This window comes from Pipistrellus hanaki (assembly GCF_964339955.1).
Source record: "Pipistrellus hanaki genome assembly, chromosome: 5".
NCBI classification, from domain to species: Eukaryota; Metazoa; Chordata; class Mammalia; order Chiroptera; family Vespertilionidae; genus Pipistrellus; species Pipistrellus hanaki.
Genome location: NC_140507.1, coordinates 91,025,696 through 91,046,832, shown reverse-complemented (window position 1 = coordinate 91,046,832; position 21,137 = coordinate 91,025,696). Strand labels below are relative to the sequence as shown.

At 61.2% G+C, this 21,137-nt stretch overlaps 1 protein-coding gene across 19 annotated transcripts; it reads right to left on the bottom strand.

Moving 5' to 3' along the window:
• Positions 1-1,474: 1,474 nt before the first annotated feature.
• On the bottom strand, positions 1,475-20,797 carry PNPLA6 (patatin like domain 6, lysophospholipase). Of its 19 annotated transcripts, none has more exons than XM_084885142.1 (33): positions 20,635-20,797; positions 20,185-20,272; positions 19,955-20,037; positions 19,681-19,778; positions 17,958-18,098; positions 17,701-17,860; positions 17,311-17,391; positions 17,073-17,201; positions 16,642-16,722; positions 16,397-16,559; positions 16,055-16,138; positions 15,670-15,764; positions 15,412-15,579; positions 15,248-15,325; positions 11,673-11,878; positions 11,378-11,509; positions 11,182-11,305; positions 10,621-10,734; positions 10,405-10,480; positions 8,289-8,429; positions 8,071-8,134; positions 7,665-7,833; positions 7,331-7,513; positions 7,080-7,198; positions 6,512-6,668; positions 6,169-6,285; positions 6,007-6,076; positions 5,667-5,783; positions 3,415-3,716; positions 2,513-2,629; positions 2,277-2,373; positions 2,087-2,196; positions 1,475-2,003 (listed from the first exon to the last, which is right to left on the bottom strand). In XM_084885142.1, exons 1-33 carry the CDS (start codon positions 20,659-20,661, stop codon positions 1,929-1,931), a joined length of 3,966 nt encoding a protein of 1,321 aa, XP_084741268.1. In that variant the 5' UTR covers positions 20,662-20,797; the 3' UTR covers positions 1,475-1,928. The 19 variants fall into 19 exon arrangements, with proteins under 19 accessions (XP_084741268.1, XP_084741266.1, XP_084741267.1 ...); XM_084885140.1 differs by lacking the exon at positions 5,667-5,783 and adding an exon at positions 5,464-5,580 and having other exon boundaries at positions 8,289-8,432; positions 15,655-15,764; positions 20,635-20,795; XM_084885141.1 differs by lacking the exon at positions 5,667-5,783 and adding an exon at positions 5,464-5,580 and having other exon boundaries at positions 15,655-15,764; positions 20,635-20,794.
• Positions 20,798-21,137: the final 340 nt, after the last annotated feature.

Below are 21,137 nucleotides of genomic sequence, written 5' to 3'. Positions count from 1 at the left end.
AGAGGAACCAGCCCTGCAGACACCTTGATGGCAGAACTGGGATAACAAATCTCCTAGCCCCCAGCTGCGGTGCTCTCCATGGTAGCTGGGACTCTGGGACGCTCCAGCCCCTCTTGAGCTCAACCCAAACCCCCCTTGAAGAGCAGTACCCCAAAGCAGTCACCAGAATTAGGAAGGAAGGAAGCCCACCCCACCCAGCAGGTGTAAATTGCCAGGCTAGCTCAAGGCTTGGAGGGGCATGTAGAGACAGAACACACACAGTAGGACCAACACACAGCCCCATGGCTTTTCTTACCGCCTTCTCTCCTCACAGCACCAGCCTCCACCACTGTCCTGACACCTCAGACGTGTTCCTGGCACAGCTGTCTCCTAAGCGCCTGTCCCCAAATGCCCAGAGCCCCTGTCAGTCCCCCTCCCCCCCATGGTCCCTTCAGCTCCTCAAACTCAACAAGTTCTAAACGGAGTCCGCCATCTTTCCCGCCCCTCCTTTCCCCTCATCCTGCCTCGGTAAAGACGGCCCCCGTCATCTGTGCAATCTCCTTGGCACCCCAACCGCCCTCCCACTCTCACTAGTCTGTGTCCCACCGAATGTTACTGGAATGTCACCTGGGCATCGTCTCTCCTCACCGTCCCCACGCCCGCCCCTAATTTAGGCCTCGTTGTCTCTCCCTGGTCTCTGGCCTCCAGCCTTGTCCCCCCAAACCCAGCCCGGCTGGCAGGATCAGGAACAGAAACGCCTCAGGAGGTGGATGCTATCAGCACCCCCACCTCACAGCTGGAGCAACTGAGGCCCCAAGTTCTGTGAAGAGGCCAGACTGGGTTTCACGTAAGGCAGTTTGGCTTCACACTCTTAAGCTCTTAACCGACACGCCAGGACAGTGGGCAAGAGTGCACAGTAGGGATGGCTCATTCTGTGTGACCTCAGCTGAGCACACAGTAGGGACAATGCCTGGGAAACAGAATAAAGTCATTGAACCCTGTGCCTGTGTGTACCCGTATGTGTACATGTGCAAGCACATGGCGTGTCTCTCAGGAACCAGGCTCAGCAGTGCACATGATAGGAACATACAGAAAACTTGGAGGACCTGCACACAGTATGACCAGCCCAGGGGCGGGAGAATGAGTGGTGTCAGGACGGGCACCCCGGACATCTGGGATCCCTGGGGCGGGCATGCAGCATCTGGAGGCAGTGGGGCTCCAGGTGGGTTCTGGATGGCTCGCCCAGCTCATGGAGCTCAGCCTGAGCGGGGGGTGGGTCACTGTGACAAGTTCCAGCCCAGCCGTCCTAAGCATGGAAGGTGGGGTGAGATCCCCTGAACCCAAGAATGACATGGCCTCCTCCGAGAATGGAAGGTTTATTGGGAATGACGGGTCAAGGTCATCAGTGTAGTGCCGCCCTCTCGGAGGGGCAGCAGTCCAGTGCGTGGACCCTGGAGGTCCCGGGAGACGGGAGGTCAGGGAGACAGAGGTCAGGGAGCCGAGAGGTCATGGAGACTGGAGGTTATGGAGACGGGAGGGCCCGGGAGCCCAGAGGTCAGGGAGACGGGAGGTCACGGAGCCCGGAGGTCAGGGAGACGGGAGGTCAGGGAGACGGGAGGTCAGGGAGACGGGAGGTCACGGAGCCCGGAGGTCACGGAGACCGGAGGTCAGGGAGACCGGAGGTCACGGAGACCGGAGGTCACGGAGACCGGAGGTCAGGGAGACCGGAGGTCAGGGAGACCGGAGGTCAGGGAGACCGGAGGTCACGGAGACCGGAGGTCAGGGAGACCGGAGGTCAGGGAGACGGGAGGTCAGGGAGACGGGAGGTCAGGGAGACGGGAGGTCACGGAGACGGGAGGTCACGGAGACCAGAGGTCACGGAGACCGGAGGTCAAGGAGACCGGAGGTCACAGGCACAGCAGCAGGCAGGGGGTCGGCCCCTCGGGTCCTCAGGTGTCCGGGGGCGAGCTGGCAGCGTCCTGTGGCAGGCCGCGCCGGTGCCTGAGAACCGACTTGTCCTCCTCCTGCGGACAGAGCCCCACGTCACCCCGACAGGCCGGGCAGGCCGCGCAGCACACCCCCCGGCCATCGCCGGCCGCTCGCTCACCAGCTCAGAGGCGGTGCTGGGGCTGGCGCCCTCGGGAGAGCCCCCCTCGTCCCGGGAGCAGTCAGGGCCTGCGTCCTCCTCGTACTCCGTCAGGCAGTCCGACTCTTCCCCTAGAACCGGGAGCTGTCAGTGAGGGCCCTGGCGGGCGGGCACCTCCCCCACGTCCCGCCCCGCCCGGAGGCGCCCTCACCGTCAGCACAGCCATCGGAGACGTAGGTGGTGGGGGGCTCGATCCGGGACACGATCTCCGCCAAGTCCGTGAAGCCGGAGCTGGGGAAGGCCAGCACCTGTGGGTGACGTGGGTGAGCGCCTCAGAGGCTCCTGCGTCCTGGGCGTGGGGACACGTCCTGAGGGGCGCTCTCGGTCGGGGCGCTCAGAGAGACCGGGGAGACCTGGGGACCCCGGGGGCTGGGGAGCCCGGCTTACGTCCGCCCGGCGGCTCTCAATGAGGTCAGCAGACCGCCGGTCTGTGAGCATCTTCTCAATGACGTCGCCCCGGGTCCAGCCCCCGAACACAGCCTTCCCGTACTGGTAGCCCACGTCCTGCAGGGAGGCAGGGGACGGGCCACCCACGCTGCGACCCCCCGACGTTCTCCGCCCGGTCCTCTCACTGCGTCCCACGCTGCCTGCCCCAGGCCCGGCCCCTCGAAAGCCTGCTGCTTTGGGGCACTAGCGTTTGAGGCTAACCCTATTTTGGAGTCAGCCATATGTAGCACCCCTGGCCCATGTCCCCCATCCTGTGCCCCTGCCAGACATTACCAATCCATCATTCACGATCTTTCCCCAAATCCCCGTGCAGTGGGGCATGTGCCACAATGACTTGAGATGGTGGTGGCAACCTTATTTCAAGTTCTCCAAATATGCAGTACAGGTGTGGATATCGCCAGCTCCCGTACCCACAGACACCGCTAACCCACCAGGGCACTTTCCCATCAGCCCGGGAAGAGCATCGGACATTCTCCACGCAGGAAAATGGGCAACGGCACATTTCTCAGGGCCAGTGGCGCATGACATACACACTGCTCCTTCCCTCGCTCACCCTGGCAGACATACTAGTTGATCACTAATGCAGAAATGCCCACCAATGCAGAAATCTCTGCACAGTGCTTCCGGTAGTGCAGCTGGCACGTAAGCAGCTTAGTTCATACACAGCATGTGGGCAGCATGTCCCATGGCCACGTCCAGACAGACATCACTAATTGACGACTGTTCTATTCCCCGCAGTTCCCATCGGGAGGGAGCTCTCGAACCCTTCCCCTCTTGCTGCTCTGGACGTTCAGCAGTAAAGCTCTGCCAGCCCTCACCCGCCAGGCACTCCCCCCACTCACATAGATCTGGTCGAACTTCCCGAAGTCCATGGTCTTGAAGCAGTCGATGGGGGGGCGCAGGTACTCGCAGTAGGAGCTGGACTTGACCACCTCCAGCTGGCGTACGCAGGACACGTAGGCCAGGCGGGACTGGATCTCAGCCATGTCTGGAACCTTGATCTTATCCGCCCAAGGGTTTAGCCGCTTCCACAGCAGCCACCAGCCAGACAGGCTGTCCCCGTAGGTGCTGAGGTCCGTCTCGTCCTGGCTCCCGACGTCAATGGCAATGACTGTCTTGGCACCCATGCTGCGGGCGATGTCCGCTGTGGGGCCAGGGGGTCAGCGGGTGGCTCCCCACCAGGGCCCAGAGCAGAAAAAACCCGGTCCCACAGACACCATCATGCAATGTCACGCAAAACAACCCATGCAAACAGCATGTTGGCATGCAAATGGCATGGAAAGTGATGCCCATGATGGGGAGGAGACAGGGTCAGAGGTCGGAGCTTCTGGAAGTGAGGAACCACGCCAGAGGGATGTAGGGGTTGGGGACAGAGGGATAAAATTGCTGGGGAAAAGGCAGGACAGGGAAGTGGGAGGAGAGTGATGTAGAGACAGAGCTGTAAGGAGACCTGGAGGCAGAGATGCAAGAAGTAAAGACCAGGAGACAGGCCACAGGGAGAAATGCAGGGAAGCAGAATCAGCAGGAGGTTTGGGGAGGAGAAAGAGATCAGGGTTAGGGCAATGGAAGAGAGAGACTCTGGGGCTGTGACAAGGGACAGGGAGCCAGGAGCAGGGAAGCAGAACAGAGGAGGTGATGGGGGAGGGCCCAGCAGGGAGGGTGGTGGGTCTGTGGGTCCATGTGGCCCACTGAGGGTCCCTGAGGGTCTGGGAAAACCTGGGGGGATAGGGACAGGGTCCTATAACCACACTCAGCCCAGAAAAATGAGTCTCTGTCAGACTTCCCATGTGTCCCTCAGAGCTGGTTTGTATGTCTGAGTACACTGTCCATGTGTCTCTGTGAACACACACGCTCTGGACATGCCTGCATCCCTGTACACATCCCTGGGCATGTCTGTATTCTTTTGAGTCATCGTGTACCTACATCAACATCAACGTCTGTGCTTCCTTATGCGTCCAAGTATGCCTACCCACCCACGGGTTTACACCCACGTGAAGTGTGTGGTGATGTTAGTGCAGGTACATGTACAGAGCACCTAAACAAGAGTTGGCAAATTTTTTCTGGAAACGGCCAAGAAAATAATTTCAGCTTTGCAGGCCACATGATCTGTGTCACAACTACCAACTACACTATTATGGCAAGAAAGCAGCCACAGACAATGAGTAAATGACTGGGTGTGATTGTGTGTCAATAAGATTTTATTGACAAACTCAGGCAGGGGCCGGATTTGACCTTCAGGTCAGAGTTTGCCAAGGCCTGGCATACAGGACTGCAAGCGTGTGTGCGCAGCCAGTGAAGGTGTACTCTGTATGCACGTGTCCGGCAGGTAAAATTTCCAATTGCAAACCGGCCTGCCTCTTATCTGCACAGTCAGAGGGGGAGAAAGGACACTTGACTTGGTCTTGCAGGTGCCCGCCTACCTCAGTGTGTACACTTATGTACGTCTTAGAAAGCATGAGTGTGGATAGACTGAGTGTGAGGACATGTACCCAATTTCATTAATGCATGTGTTCTTATCCGTGCACGTGCACCTAACCTTGTGCACATGAGTACCCTACCTGCCTTCCGAGCATCTATGACAATGTGCACGTGAGCAGATGCAGTAAAGATGTCCTGTTCTATCCCAAGTCCGGTGCTGTGTGTACACGTCTGTGTGCATTCACCTGCATCTTACATATGGGTCCACTTTCCATCTGCACATTCCTGTCCTCCGCTCATCCACATATCTGCTCATGCATCTAAGTGTGTGCGTGTCCAGTGCCCTGCGCAGGTCTGCTTGCACACATGTCCTCCTGGGCGCCTGTCTGCGTGTATGCCTGTGCACGGGCCCACTCGCTCACTATGTGCCTGTGTGCACGTGTGTGCACATGAGCGAGCGGGCAGCCACTTGCCTGGCAGGTTGTTGATGTAGCCGCCGTCCATGAGGAGGTGCCCGTCCTTGGGGTCGCAGAGCGGGGGCAGGTAGCCCGAGAGCGTCATGCTGGCGCGCACGTATCGCCATAGGGAGCCTGCCCAGTGGGACACACAGACACAGACACGCACAGACACTCTCAGACACGCTCAGAGGCCCGGCCAGCCTGGTGGGCTCGCTGACCTGGCACGTTGTTGACGTAGCACCCGTCCACCAGCAGGTGCCCGTCCTTGGGGTCGCAGAGCGGGGGCAGGTAGGGGCAGTAGGAGGCACTGGCCCGGACGTAGCGCCACACGCAGCCTGCAGGGATGGCGTGAGGGGGTGAGGTGCCTGACTGCTTCCCGGCCCCCACCCTGAGGACACACATACCTGGGACTCTGGGGCATTAGTGGGTGATGGTTAGTGCTGGCAATCAGGTCAGGATGACGGTCACTCGTGTTAACAGTGTCCCGGACACCTGGCTGCCCTGCCTGCCCGCCCCCCAGGTGGCCACCGATGCCGTGGGGCCGGCCGGGGCACCCACCGTCTTTGTGCACACGCATGGCCGAGGCAGTGATGTCCGTGGTCACGTTGAAGTATGGCAGCCACAGGTCCTGTGAGGACAAGGACCAAGGTTGGGGAGGAGCGGGACCCCGGCGGACAGGGGCAGGGACAGAGCGGGAGGGGGGCGGGGGGGTGCGCGCACCTCAATCTGCTTGTCCTGGAAGACGCGGTGGATGCTGCGGTTGAAGGCGGACCCCGTGAACATGGAGGTGGCGGGGTATGTGAGGTCCAGCATGGGCTCCAGCACGGAAGTCATGCTCTGGGGGCCAGCGGGCGTGAGACAGGAATCACTTGGGGTCACTGACAAGTGGTCACTAAGAATGCGGATTGCTCAATGGGGACGGGGGCTGAGGTCACTAGCCGACATGTGATGGGCTCATCCACAGTCCCGAAGATATTCCATTAAGTGTCCACAAATTAAACCAGAGCCCCCATGGGATCATGTTTTAGGGTGTTCTGGGGTGGGGAGGTCTCCCAACACACACCTTGGCCCACTCGCGGGCCCGCTGCTTAGTTCGGCTGGCGCTCCGCTCTTCGGCATACAGGGCCCCGATGAAGGAGCCGATGGAAGTGCCGCCCACTAGGTCCACAGGGACCCCCGCCTCTTCTAGTGCCTTCAGCACCCCGATGTGAGAGCAGCCCCTGCAGGAAGAGGAGCCCTGGTGACATGCTGGGAACCCCTTTGGCTGCACCCCAGGAGAGTCCCTTCTCCAACTCCCCCACTGGCCAGGAACTGGTGCCAGCCCCACCCCATGGGATCTCACCCCAGTAAGCTCCACCCTTGGGCTCTGCCCCCGCCAGTGCTGGCCACACCCTCACTGGCTCCGCCCCCACAAGTGCTGGCCACACCCACACCTGGCTCCATCCTCGGGCTCCGCCCCTGCCAGTGCTGGCCACACCTCCACTGGCTCCACCCCCGCCAGTGTTGGCCACACCCCTCACTGGCCACACCCCTGCCAGTGCTGGCCACACCCCTCATCTGGCTCCACCCCTGTCAGTGATGGCCACACCCCACCTGGCCCCGCCCCCGTCAGTGCTGGCCACACCCCTCACCTGGCTCCGCCCCCACCCAGCACCAGGGCGATGGTGTTGCCGGTGAGCACGCGCGCCAGGCGGGAGAAGTCGCTGTGCCGGTCCACACGCCGCGAGAACACCTTCTCGTACAGCTCGTGCTGGGATGGGAACAAGACACGGTAAGCAGTGGGTGGAGGGGGAGCTTCTGGTCTCCGCAGGCCCCTCGGCCACGCCCGGCAGCCACCCCCAGCTCGGTCTGAAGGGGGACCTTCTCTGTGGACCCGCCTCACCAGCTTGGCAGGACTGCGGCGCGAGAAGAGGCGGCGCGGGCAGCGCAGGTGCAGGTGCCCGGAGCACCAGCTGCGCATGTTGAGCCACTCCACGGTGCGCGCGGGGCCCGGGCCCTCCTCCCGGTGCAGCAGCACCAGCTGCTTGAGGGCGCGCACCGCCGTGTTCTCCAGCATCTGCTCCAGCTGCGGGACAGCGGGGGCGGCGTCACCATCACCAATGACTCGGGTCCCTAACAGTTAGCTCGCCCCACAGCGAGGGGGCCTGTGGCCCTGGTGCAAGCACCGGAGGGGAGGGGGCGGCTGGGAGCGGGATCACCGTGGATGGCCTCCTGACCTGGCCAAGCGTGGGCTCCTGGTCGCCCAGGCCCACGATGAGGATGCAGTCGGCCTGGCGCAGGCAGCGCACCGTCCAGGGCGTCAGCGAGGAGTCTGTCTGGTAGAGCACGATGCGGTGCGTGTCCTCCTGCTGGGCCAGCCACCCCGACAGCCGGAACTCCTGGATGCTAGGGGGGGGCGGGGGCGATCATCCTGGGGCAGGTCAGAGACCACCCCACTCCACTGCTGGGGGGACTCAGACACCTGGGCTCCCACACGCCTCCCGCCAGGGGCGGATTCGTCCCACTAACTAGACAGACAGGTGGGGAGCATGCTCCCAGCCCACAGCCAGATCTGAAACTGCATCTGAGAGAATCCTACACTCAAGTCCATCCCTCACACCCCACTCCTGCCCCAGCACACACCTGTCCAGTGCGGAGGCACCCAGGCGTGCCCGGATGATGTCACTGTTGAGGAGGAGTGTGGGGCCTGGGATGGGTAAGGAAGAGAGGTTAGGCCTCTCCTAGAACAGATACCCCACCCCACTCCTGCGGCCTGTTCTGCCCACCCCCATGGGCCCACTGGGCACCTCCACTCACTGGTCAGTGCCCCCCACGCGCCGTGCCCCGCAGACCCCACTGACCGATGGCCTGCAGGGCGTGCTGGAGCTCCAGGGTGAAGGCCACCATGGGCACCTCCGCGCACACAGGCAGGACTGCCACCGTGGCCAGGTTGCTGGCTGGGTTGGTGAGTTCCGAGTGAGGGGGGACGCCCAGTCCCGAGCCTGCTGAGACCCCAAAGGATGAAATCTGCTGTGCAGCCGTGTCCGAGAGGGAGGCCCTCCTCCTCCTCCTCAGCACCCTGCCCCATGTCCGCAGCTGAGGCTTAGTGAGACCAGTGAGGAGCCTGAGCCACACGTGGCAGGACTCGGCCAACCTTCAATTATGGCTCTAACGTCCTCAATGGCACCCACAGCGCCTGCATGCACCCATCGGTGCCCGCCCCAGGCTGGCTTGGGTGTCTCTGTCCGCTGAAGGGACTTAACACAAAACTAAGCAGAAACAAACACCTTTGGCCCACATACTGCTTCCTCCGCCCCCACGCACACCCTCACTCCCACCAGCTGCCGGGTGCCGAGCCTCTGCCTCCAGCCGCTTCCCACACCCTGAGCAGCTCAGACGCCTTCCCAGGCCCCAGCCCTGTGCGACCTGCCCTGCCGATCGCCCCATCACTCACTGTCCTCCAAGCATTTCAAAACCTCCAAACCCGGTGCAGAACCTCCAAAGCCCTCTTCGTTTATCAAGTCTCAGCTCCTGTCCTCTGAAAAGCTAGTCCCCTCAACCCAGACCCTCCTGTGTGGTCTGCACAGCACTTGTCTGAGGTTCGCCTGCGGCTGAAAACCCCTCTAGGGCCTGCTGTGCCCCGCACCCATGCCGGGTACAGAGCCTCGCACACACTGCGTGCTCCCTGGAATATGCCTTTTCTGCTTTGTTTTTCCCTCACTGGAGGACTGGAGGTATTTATCCCATTGGTTTTTAGAGAGAGTAGAAGAAAGGGTGTAGGAGGGAAAGAGAACGAGAGAGAGGGAGAAGAGAAACATCAATGAGAGAGAGAGAGAGAGAGAGAGTGTGTGTGTGTGTGTGTGTGTGTGTGTGAGAGAGAGAGAGAGAGAGAGAGAGAGAGAGAGAGAGAGAGAGAGAGAGAGACATTGATTGGTTGCCTTCCATTCTTCTCCTGACAGGGGTGGGGGATTGAACTGCACGTGGGGGCCGGTGCTCTAATCACTGAGCAAATTGACCAGAGCAAAAATGCCTTTGCTATAGAGCAGTGTTTCCCAAACTTTTGACATGTGTACCCCTTCTATAATTTCCGTAACGCTGAGTACCCCTCGTACTCATGAGAACGTAGAATTAGGCGCAGCTAAGCACGGTGCAGTGCATATCCCCACCGAACTCCGGTGCAACGCGTACCCCCACCAAACTCTCCCCGTACCCCTGGGGGGACGTGTACCACACTTTGGGAACCTCAGCAGAGAGGCTCTTGAAAGCTCAAAATTTTAACGTCCCTAACCCAAGGCTGCCCCAGAATCACGTCAAGGATGGCTCGGCATTTGTCTACAGTGTGTACTACACACAAGTCAGGGCTGTGGGGGAGGGGGCATCTGACCGCGGCATGAGGCGCTTTTGGCCACTGCTCACCGCTGCCGCGGGGGGAGGGGGGGGGGGGCGACAGTCAAGGCTGATGGGGCAGAAGCCCCTGGGTAAAAGGGAGGCAAAGAGATTGCTAGTCTCAGTCCCATATTTACACACAGTCCACATCCAACTGCATTTCCCAGGGCTCCCTAGTTCATGGAAATCACACCTCCCAGCACGCAGAGGCCCCATCTCAACCTCCCTGGGATGGGGGGGGGGGGGGGGGGACGGACACGCCACCCAGGAACTCCATTTCCCAGCATTCCCTGTTCTCCATCCTTCAGTCAAGTTCTGCCTCCTGGAATGAAGCTCGCCCCTAAAACTCTGCCCCCTCAACAGAAGTGACATTTTAGATCCCATAAGCAAGTAGCCGGAGTGCGACTCCATTCCCGGCATGCCCAGGCACCCAACTCCCTCCGACAGCACGGGCCGGAGCTCGAACCCTCCTGGACTTGGTTTCCCAGCATGCCCCGGGGCAGGGCTCGCTCCCCAGCAGGTCCTAAGTGTCCACTACACCCCTCCCCTCCTCCCCACCCCCCCAGCACCTGGGCACCTGCCGGGTCTCACCTGGGAAAGGCCCTTGCAGCTGCTGCAAATTCCCCAGGATTTTCTGGCTCAGCAGGTGGATGAGGCGGGTCACGACCTGGGCGTTGAGATCGGGGTCCAGCGGGATGGAGGCACCTCGCCCTCCGATTCCTCCCGCCTCCCCTTCCCCGCGTTAGGCCCCGCCCCCGGCCCGCCCTTGAGGGCCAGCCGCACCGCACCCGGAGGAGGGGGCCGCACCTGCGGGTAGCGGCGCTTGATGTGGCCCAGGGTGCCCTCGGGCAGCTTGGCCAGCTCCGTGTCCCGCACGGCGTGCACCGTGGTGGCGCGCGGCTGCCGCGTCAGCGCCTCCACCTGGGGGAGCCGGGCATGACCAGAGGGCTGGGCAGGGGGCTCCGAGTGGGCAGAATGGGTAAGGGGGGTCCCCCTCTCCCCTCCCCTCCCCCCCCCCCCAAGAGGCAGCCCGCTCCACTCAGTGGCCCCAATGGGGGTGGAAGGAACCCAGCCTCGCTACCCATTAGGGCCCCGGAGAGGGAGCACAGGGATCCGGGAGGGGGGGGGGGCTGGTGGGAGAGGTCCGGGGCAGTCTGTCACCTTCCCGGTGAGGCCCCACCCCCGCCCACGGAAGGCGCCGGGAGAAGGGGACGGGGAGGTCACAGGTGTTCACCGCCGGTCAGACTGTGTCTGTTGTGGATGTTGGGGGCGGGGAGATGGTGTGTATGGGGCGGGGGGGGGGGGGGGGGGGGGCGGGGAGAAGACTGGCCTGGGGGAGGTCAGAGGTCAGGGGTGCGGCCCGCTCACCACTCCGACCAGGTCCCCGCGGCCGTACTCGCCCACCAGCTCCTTCTTGCCGCTGCCGCGCTGGATGACGCTGCGCAGCCGCCCGTTGAGCACGATGTAGGTGCAGTCGGAGCGGTCGCCCTGCCTGGGGTGGGAGTGGTCACAGGAGGCGGCCAGGGCTGAGGCCCGGGGGTGGGAAGGGTGGGGGGACCCGCACCTGTACAGCGCTCGGCCAGCCTCCACGGCCGTCCAGTCGATGGCAAAGTCCATCTGGCGCACGAAGGGCGACATCCTGGCGGCCACCGTGTGCGCCGCGCTCAGCACCACGCTGGGCTGGGCGCGCATGATCCTGCGGGGCAGACAGACGCCCATGGCTGGGGTCCGGAACTGCCCGGAGCGAGGGGGCAGGGGGGTGAGGCCGGAGCTGGGGCTGGAGGGCCAAAGCTCCCTGGTAGGGTGTAAGCCTCCGGAGGGCAGCCTCTCCCAGGGCAGGGAGCCAGGGCCCGTCGTACTCATAGAAGTCGCCCTTGGAGATGCGCAGGAAGGTGCAGTCGCGCTGGGCTCGCAGCGTGAAGATGAGGGGCTCCCCAGTGAGCACCGCCAGCTGCCCCACCAGCTCGCCGGGCTGGGCCACGAACAGGCACACGTCCTCAGCCTTGTCGATCATGCGCTGGTAGACGTGCAGGCAGCCCCAGAGCACGAAGTGCAGGCTCACATCCTAGGGCAGGCACCAGGAGATGGGCACAGGGCCAGCACTCGCACCCCGCTCAGCCCGTTCACCCCAAAGGCAGCAGCGGAGGGAGCGAAGGCTTTGCATAGCTCCACGAGCAGCATGTTACTCAGCGCTCAGGGCAGACGCTGCTAATGGATCACCAAACTCTTAAACCCAGATTATGGCCCATGAACTATTTCCAACACAGCCAGCAGAGGCTGCAAGGATTGGCTACCCAGGGGGGTGGCTTAAATCCTCTTTGCTCATCTGGGCAATTGGGTAGCCACATGGAAGAATGAAGTTGGATCTTCACCTTACATCGTATCAAAATGGATTAAAAATATGAATGTAAGAATTAAAACTATAAAACTCTTCAAAGAAAATACAGGGGTCCATCTTCATGACCTTGAATTTGATAGTGGATTCTTGTTGCATAACCAACAAAATAAATCAAAACTTTTGAACTTTAAAACAAAACAAAACAAACTTTTGAACTTCAAAGGACACTACCAAGAAAGAATGGGAGAACATATTTGCAAATTATATTGCCTGCTAAGGGTCTTGAATTTTGAATATATACAGAAATCGTATAACTCAAATAAAACAAATAACCCAATTTAAAAATGGACACAGGATCTGAATAGACACCTCTCCAAGAGATATAAGCACATGAAAAGATCATAACCCATTAGGGAAATGCAAATCAAAACCAAAATGAGATGCCACTTCACACTCACTAGGATCAAAAAATGTTCAAGAGAATGTGGAGAAACAGGGCCTCACACACTGCCCGGGGGGCGGTGCTCAGAGGGTAAAAGGCAGAGCTGCCCTAGGACCCGGCAGTGTGACTCCTCGGTATCTACCCACAGAAATGAAACTACGTCCACATGGAAACTTGTGCATCAAAGAGCCAAAAGGCAGAGAATAACCCAGATGAACGAGGCAGAGAAGGGCTGAATGTCCACTCAGTAAAGTATTATCGTACAGAGAAGGAGTGAAGCACGAACAGGATTGAACCTTGAAAACATGATGCTCAGTTGGAAGCCAAACACAGAAGGCCACATAGCATGTGGCTCCATTGATATGAAATGTCCAGGACAGGCAACTACGCAGAAGTAAAACGAGAGCTGTTGAGGGCATGGGGACGGGTACGTCAGGAGGCAGGAGGCTGATCGCTAAAGTGGGTGGGATTGCTTTTCAAGGTGACAAAAATGTTCTAAAATGGATTGTGCAACTCTGAGTATACTAAAAACCACTCTGTAAATGGGCGGACTGCATAGTATGTGAATTACACCGCAATGAAACTATCACAAACATAGAACTCCCCTCTGCTCCCCTCCCCTTGCCCCCGCCATGCCTGTTGACGCCCTAGTTTTCCAGAAAACGACGCATTTCTTCTCCCATGGGAAGCAGTTGGCAGAAGCTCTTCCCTCTGCCTAGAATGCTCTTTGCCCCCGTTACACGCACATCCCTCCCACCATCCCTTCTCAGAGCAGGTCACTTCCTCAGAGGCTGCCCGCCGGAGCAGTCTGCAGAGCGAGAGCAGCTCCTCTGTGCGCGGACACACAGGCCTCACACCCTCTGAATGGAACCCCATCCGGACTGTGGGCCTCGAGGGCAGAGGCCTGGCTTTCCCCTCTGCAGCTGCCACACGGGCCGGACCTGAGACACAGCAAACACGCAGTCCGAACAGGCGCCCCTCCTCCCTCTGGTCAGCTGCCTACCCAGACACCTCCCTTCCCAACCTTCTGTAAACAAGGAAGTGAAACTGCACAGAGAAGGAAGATTTCTGCTTCATCCACCAGAGCAACCTGTCTGGCACCTCACAAAGCTCCAGGGAGCACCAACGCACTGCCAGGCCCCGGAGGGCACAGCCCGGAGACACACATACGCCGGGACCCCCGACCGCAGACTCTAGGCCGGTCTGGGATACGAGTGGACGTCACTAACATTGGGCTGCTGTTTGCCACCAGGCGGGAAGCCCGTTTCTCTGCTGCGGGACTCCTCAGAGCCTGGAAAGAGGACCTCTGACCTCTGACTTCCCCCAGGCCAGTCTGCTCCGCGGAAACTTCCAGGAAGAGGGAAAGCAGCCAGCATTCCCCAAACCGGGGAAATATCTGCGGAAAGCAGTTTCTCAGCCGTGGCATTACTGACATTCTAGGCTGGGCAATTCTGCTGTGTGTTCTGGCATCCTGGCCTCTAACCATTAGATGCCAGTAGCCAGTTATACCCTCTCACGTCAATAAAAACGTCTCTACATTACCAAATGTCTGCTGAGGGCAAAACTCGCCCAGGTGGAAAACCATCAGCGTGAAGTTTGAGAGAGGGACAGCACAGTCACATCCCTAACCAAGCTGGGAGGACCCTGAGACCCCGAGGGGCCGCAGGCCAGCGACCCGTTAGCACCCACGGCTGCACTGAGCCGACAGGGCCATGCTAGGACCACCCTTTCTCAGCTCATCCCCAAACCACAAACAGCTGACGCCCTCTGCAGAAGGGAGCCCATGGCTGCAGTGAGCAGCTGGAGGCGACAGCTGAGTCAGCCGGCCACAGGCCAGGCGCCCACACTCCACCCAAGCAGCGCGTCAGTCTCAGTACCTGTGCCACGCTGCCCTCTGTGTCACCCTGAGCGGCCGCTCCACGCCCTTCCCTGGGCTTGTCAGCCTTAGGCAGCTCAGACTACTTCCTCTTTAGCTGGTGGCAGTTACTGCAACTACTTCCATCCCACAGAGGAGGAAGCAGAGAACTTCCTAGGTGATTGGCCCGAGATCACACAGGGATCTGGCCAGAGTCCGGGTTTTCAATCGAGCCCCTCCCTCCAGAACCCCCTTCCTCTGTGCTTCCTGATATGAGGTCACGGCCTCCGTGTCCCCAAATGGAGGACAGAGGGATCCATGGGGCAGTGTTCAAGCCTCCCAGCAGGCCCTGAAGTCCAGCTCCTGGGGCCAGTTCATGGCCTCTGGGTCCTGATTCCAGTTTGTACACATTTATCAGTCCCAGCAGGGGGCCGGGCATCAGGGTGTATTACAGAATCAAAAGCCCAGAAAACAGGTTGCAGGAAAGGCCAAGGCAGGTAACAGATCTGGGGGCTGGGGTCTTAGCAAAAAGTGTCAAAGACTGATTGGTCCAGAGCAAGCATGTCAAACTCAAAGGCTAACACGGGCCAATAAACGAGGCAGGGGGCCCACGGCCGCAAGTCTGACACGCTTGGTCCAGAGGATAAGGGGTGCGTGAGCTGGGGGTCCGTAGGATCCGAGGGTCAGGGACTGGAAATCACAGACTAAGAGTTCTACAAGTGGGGTCAAAGAGCAAGGATCAGAGACCACAGAGGCCTCAGGTCACAGTTGTAAGTTTAAAGGTCAGGGGTCAGCTCACCTGGTCCCCCTGGCGGGCAATGATGGTGCCGGCTTTGGCATGATGAAGCAAGACACGGCTGTTCAGGAGGGAGGGGTCCTAAGGAGGGAGGGAGGGTGAGACTGGTCCAGCCAGGCCTCCCCCATGCTCCCCTAGTCCCCCAGCCCTGGGCCAAGGCCACCCACCTCAATCCGCATCAACTTGGCCAGCTCCCGCTTTGCCGCCTCAAAGATGCTGCTGGTCTGGCGGCCCTGGTAGGGCCCGAAGGGGCAGCCGCCGGTGGCTGACTCATCCTCGCAGTAGCTGTACTCGCAGGCCCCTGCCGGCTGCTCCCGGGGCTCCTGAGTGGGAGTCTACATGGGGCAGGGCCCGTGACCTCCCTGCTCCCACCCAACTTTCCCCCAGGGAAGGGCAGAGGGCGGCCTTACCCACACAGGGACTACCTGGGGCCCCACTGAAGCCTCTTCTTGCAGAGACACGGAAATCCGGCCGCGCTCATACGCCATGTCGAAGTCCGAGCGGGGACCTCCCTGCAAGCCTGCAGTGGGCAGGGGACAATAAAAGCAACGGAGGCCAGACTGACCACAGCTGCAGTCCACGCCGGCGGTGCCCATGTGCACTGCCAACCCGTGCAGGTGTGGCTAACCAATGACTGCACTCCTCGGACCCTCACCGCGGCTGGGAGGGCATCATCCCAATGAGCACCGTGAAAACGTCAGCAGAAAGTGCTGCCGGTTTCCGTTGGACAGATAAGGGAAATAAAGCCGGGCCAGCCTGCATTCCAACCCAGAAGTCCGATGCCTCCCGCTCCCGGCCCAGGCCCCAGACCTGAGATGTCCACTGGCATGGAGATGCAGCGGCTCAGCAGGGGGGCCGGGGGGCCTTCCAGGGATGAGGGCTTCGCCAGGTCCCCTGAGGGAGACACGCGTTCAGGCTCCTACCACGGGGGTGGGAGCTGAAGGGTGCGGGGGGCAGTCTCCTCAGCGTCCGGGGACTAGGAGCCTAGGAAGGGTCCTCCCAATGGGTCTACGGAAGCACGTCAAGCTCAAAGGCTAACACGGGCCAAATAACCGAGGCATGCGGCCCGCAGGCCGCGAGTTTGACGTGCTTGGTCTACAGAGCTGAGGCCAGGAGTCAGAGCCGGGTCCCTACATGGGTCATCTCAGGTACCTGCCGGTCCAGGCAGAGGGGCCCCGGTGGGGTCAGGTGGCCGGCCAGGGGCCTCCCGCGGCTCCTCGGTTGCCGAGGTGCTGACAATGCGCTTGGAGCCTCGGACGGGGCTGGTGCGAGCTGGGAGGCCGGGGCTGGGGAAGAGGCGCAGGGGCTGGATCTCCTGGGGGCAGAGAGCACCGTTATGGCCAATCCTGGGAGGCATGTGCCCTCCACCCTTCCAACCCCCCACCCCAGGGACTCACGTGGCTGAAGAGCTCATTGGTCAGACCCAGGTAGTTGTGGAGGGCCAGGAAGGTGACTCTCTGCAGCCTCACCATGATGATCTGCAGGGCCGTGGTCAGCGGGGCGGGGCCAGGAGAGGGCCAGGGCCAGGAAGCCAGTCAGTCAGCAGAGGGGCCCAAGAAAGGTGAGAGGAAGCATTAAGGGGTGTGGCCACACATGGGGAGGGGGCTGGGTGGAGCCAAGACCAAGGTTGGGAGCACTGAGGGGAGAGCAGAGCCAGAGGGGCCAGGGAGGAACCCACAAGGAGGAGCAGAGCCTGGGGAGATGGGTCAGACAGCTAACGGGAGAGTCGGCAGCACAGGGGTCTGGCTGCTCAGGGCTAAGAGCACAGCTTGAGGGACTGCGGGTCCCGGCCCGGGTGCCTGTGGTGAGGAGGCGGGAGGCCGCTGACCTGCACCACCCGCACCAGGCTCTCCGGGTACTTGGTGAACACGGCGGAGAAGGCCTCCACCGGCAGCCGCAGCACGGTGGAGTCTCGGGCGGCGCGGGCCGACACCGTGCGCTGGGGGTGCTGGTGGCCCTGGGGGTGCAGGGACACGAGGAGAATCGAGGTCAGCGGCTGAGTCCTCACTGCTCCCCCACAGCAGCATCGGGACAGAGACCGGGGCCGCCCCAAACTGGCCACTCACAGTGATGACATCCAGGATGCTCAGGAGGCTGTTGACACTGTCCCCGGGGCCCACTTCCTTCACCACACACTCCTTCCCATCCTGTCACACATGGTGGGGTCAGGGCGGTGACCGGGGTGCCAACCGCATCCCATCTCCAACCACAGCCCGGCCCCCACACTCACCCACCGTGCCCACTGGGGCCCCGGTCTCCGGCCCCACCGCACCTTCTGACCAGCACCCGTTTCTTGCCCATAACTAACTGCAACCCCTGACCACCCAGGTACCCCCGGGCATCTGCTCCCAGCCCCGGCCTGCTCGTCTCGGAAGACCACCAGCCCGATGACCACCAGCAGTGCCTGTCCCGTGGCCTCCGCACTGCTGCCTGTCTCCCCGCGGGAGCCCACTTACAGGCCCCGGCAGGCAGAGCTCCAGCAGCCCGTCCTGCACCACATAGATGCTGGCGTCTGGCTGGCCTGGCCGGAAGACGTAGTCGCCCTGGCTGAGCCGCTGGAAGATCATGTGCCGGCAGAGCTCCAGAAAGAGCGGCTTCTCGAAGTGGCCCAGCACCCTGTTGGATGGGGGAGGGGAGAGGCGCGCAGGTCAGCCGGGCACCCAGCTCTGCAGCCCCGGCTGCGCCCGGCTCCGGCTCCGGCCCCGGCACTGACCGCACGTTCTTCAGCATGTAGAGCACCTCGGAGGGCAGGTGGGAGTTGGCCAGGTCGCCCTCGGTCAGGTCGGCCTCCAGCACGGCCGGCGGGGGCTCCTTCCGCTGCAGGGTGGGAGTCTCCTTCTGGATGCGGAGGATCCTGGGGGGAGCAGGGAGCAGGCACGGCAGACCTGAGATCCCCACCCACCCTTGCTCCTCAGTCACACAGAACAGGGATCAGCAAATTCTGGCCTCCTGGCCAGACCAGGCCCTCGCTTCTTTTTTGCACATAAGGTTTTAGTGGCACATAGATACATTCCTTCATTCACGCCCATGTTGTCTGTGGCTGTTTTCATGCCACAACAGAGTGGAATGGTTACAGCAGAGTTGTATGTGGCTGCACAGCCTAAGACGTTTACTATCTGGCCCCATACAGAAAACCCCTGAGGTCACCCCTCCTCTAGTCACAGGCCCCGGAAATGACCCTCTAGTTAGACGCCGGACATGGCTTCTAAGACTCGGGAAGACTTTAGAAAGAACACCTGTTCATCATGGGACCCCTGACATAGTCCTTCCCGCAGCCACAGGCCAGACTCCTGAGATGGCCTCTAGTGGAGGCAGACCCCTGGCGTAACTTCCATTATACGAGGAGACTTCGGACACAGCCGCTCTGTTCTTTATAAGGTCCCTGAGCTAATCCTCCCTCCCAGAGAACTCTGACACAGCGCCCGTGGCACGCGGAGAATCCAGGTACAGCCTGCTTGCTATTCCTAGACCTGAGAGAGCCCTTCCCCACACGTCGGTTACTGCTGTGACAGCCCCACACTGCTCACGAGACACCCGAGACAGACCCTCTGGTATGAGCAATTCCCCGAGTTAAACTCCGCGATACAGAGAAATCCAGACAGAGCTCATCTGAACAGGGAGGCTGCGGGCTAGCCCTCGGATGGCCATGACATCAGGGTAGCTTTTCAAGGGTGTGCAGGCGCTGAGATGTGGAGCGCCTCGAGATACAGTGTCCGACATGGAGAACTAGAGACAGCCCTCTCAAGTCACAGACAGTCACGTGATAGGACATGTTGGTCATGGACAGCCCTGGGGCAGCCCTCCATATCTCGCGAAGTGGACTCCATGCTCTTAGGAGACCCTCGAGCCAGCTCCCAACTTAAAAAGATCCCTGGAAGAGCCTTCCTCAGAGGCCCCGAGGGCGTCCTTCGCTAATGACAGGCACCCTGAGCCGCCCCTCCTGTTTCTCCTGCAAGAAGACTCCTGAGGTAAGTCCCAGGGAACACAATCCCTGCCGTAGCCGCCTTGGTGTGGGAAGGCTCCAAGGGAGGAGACATGGAGAGATGTTTTCTGATGTAGCAAGGCTGCTGAGACAGCCCTGGAGAACAGAGGCTACAGGTAGCTCTCCCAGCTGGTCACAGAAACACCTAAGATAACCCCTCAGCGCACCCCTTGTGTGAGGAGACCCATGAAATAGCCTAAATAAAACCCCAGGTACAGACCCCCCACAAGGTGTCAGAGACACGGACTGAAGAGCAAACAGCTCACAGATAGCCTCTCGGGAGGGGCGGCACTGGTAGGGGAATGTCTCTGAGATAGCCCCTAGGGGGCGGCCTGTCCGGTGTGCGGTGGAAGACCCAAGACAGCCCACCGGTGGAAAGAAACTCGATACGTGGCTTGATCCCTCAGATGGCCCCGAGGGAGCCCAGGGCCAGGCGCGCTCCGCACTGCCTTACTTCTTGGCAATGTTCAGCATCTTGAGTTTCTTCTTCATGCGAGGCCTGGAAGCGGTGGAGACGGAGGTGTCCACCAGGGAGGAAGTGGATTGTGACACCTAGTATAATCAAGGGGAAGAGCAGGTCAGCTGCTAGTTCAGGGTCAGCTGCTAGACCCCGGGGGCAGAGGGGTTTCAGATGCAAGTCCTTAACCAAGGAGGAGGGCTTTACAGGGTTGTTAACTAAGGGCAGGGCCTCTGTGTGGTCAGCCGGAGCCTGTTGGTACTAGACTCACCTTCCGCATAATCTTCCGGCCATAGAAAAGCACTTTGTCCCTCTTCCGGAACCGGTACCGCGGGCCGTCCGGGGCTGGGGTTTCTAGGGTAAGGGGAGAGGGGCGCTCTGAGCTCTGCGCAGCCGCCGCGCGGCCAGAGAGGGGACAGGCGTGCAGACCCTGCTGCCTCCGGAGCCCGGCGTCTCAGCTCCCCACCACGCAGCCCCCCAGAGGGGCCCTCGGGTCCTCACTCGGCACTCGAAGCCTCCGCACTACCAGGAGAATGAGCACGGCGGTGACGAACACGGCGACTCCGGCCCCGATCATCACGCCCAGCACCTGCGGGACGAACGGCACGGGCTGCGCATCGCACACCCGCCCCACCGAGCCCTCCCCGGGGGCCAGGACGTCCTGGACCCCATCCCATGGCGCTATGTCCACGCCCGAGAAGTTGACAGCCGCCCCAGCCCTCTGTGTCTCCATCTGCAGAATGGGACAGCGCGACTCCCCCCCAGGGCGGGGGTAGGAGGCGGCGCAACTCTCCCCGGCGGCTCCGCCATACGCGCGCGGTGCACGCCGGGAAGTATAGTTCCGCCTGAACACCCAGCCCGGTTCCAGCGGGACTGCGAGGACACGCGCTGAGCACGCCGGGAGTTGTAGTCCCCGCGGAGCCTCGCAACCTCCGAGCTCTCCTGCTTTACCATTCCTGCCTGCAGAGGGGCCTCCATCAGCTGTTTCTGGCCGGTCGACAGGTTCGGTAGCCCAGAGTCCTGGGAATCAAGACGCAGGAGGAACCTGTCCCTCTGGGCCCGCCCCTCCCCTGCCACAAGCCCTGCCCCTTCGTACCCGCAGCTCTGGGCGGGGAGAGCTGGAGGCCGCCGGGAGCCCAGGGGTGGGGCAGGTTGACCTCGGGGCGGGCTAGGGAGTGAGGCGTGCCTCCGGGCCCGCCTGCCTCTCTTCACCTGTCCAACCCCCGCCCTCGGCCAAAGGGCTGCCCCGGGCACCCTCTATCAGCAACCGGCGCACGGGTTCACCGAGGGCACGGCTCCTGCACGCCAGCCTCTACCCTACGGGATCAATCAGTCCTGACTCCCCGCAAAAACGAGCGCCATAGCTAAGGGGTCGGGGAAGATGCCTGGCTCCTGGCTCAAGCCTGCCCCAGGGAAGACCAGGGCTAGGGCGCGTGGGGGCTGCGGGGAGCTCC

Bases quoted from the DNA above. Each gene is read 5' to 3' on its own strand.
- PNPLA6 (XM_084885144.1), bottom strand. From the start codon at position 20,416: ATGGAGACACAGAGGGCTGGGGCGGCTGTCAACTTCTCGGGCGTGGAC. The intron at 15,580-15,654 runs GTAAGGCCGCCC...TGCCCCATGTAG, and splicing joins CCCAGGTAGTCCCTGTGTGG to ACTCCCACTCAGGAGCCCCG. The intron at 15,326-15,411 runs GTGGGTGGCCTT...CTCCCTCCTTAG, and splicing joins CCAAGTTGATGCGGATTGAG to GACCCCTCCCTCCTGAACAG.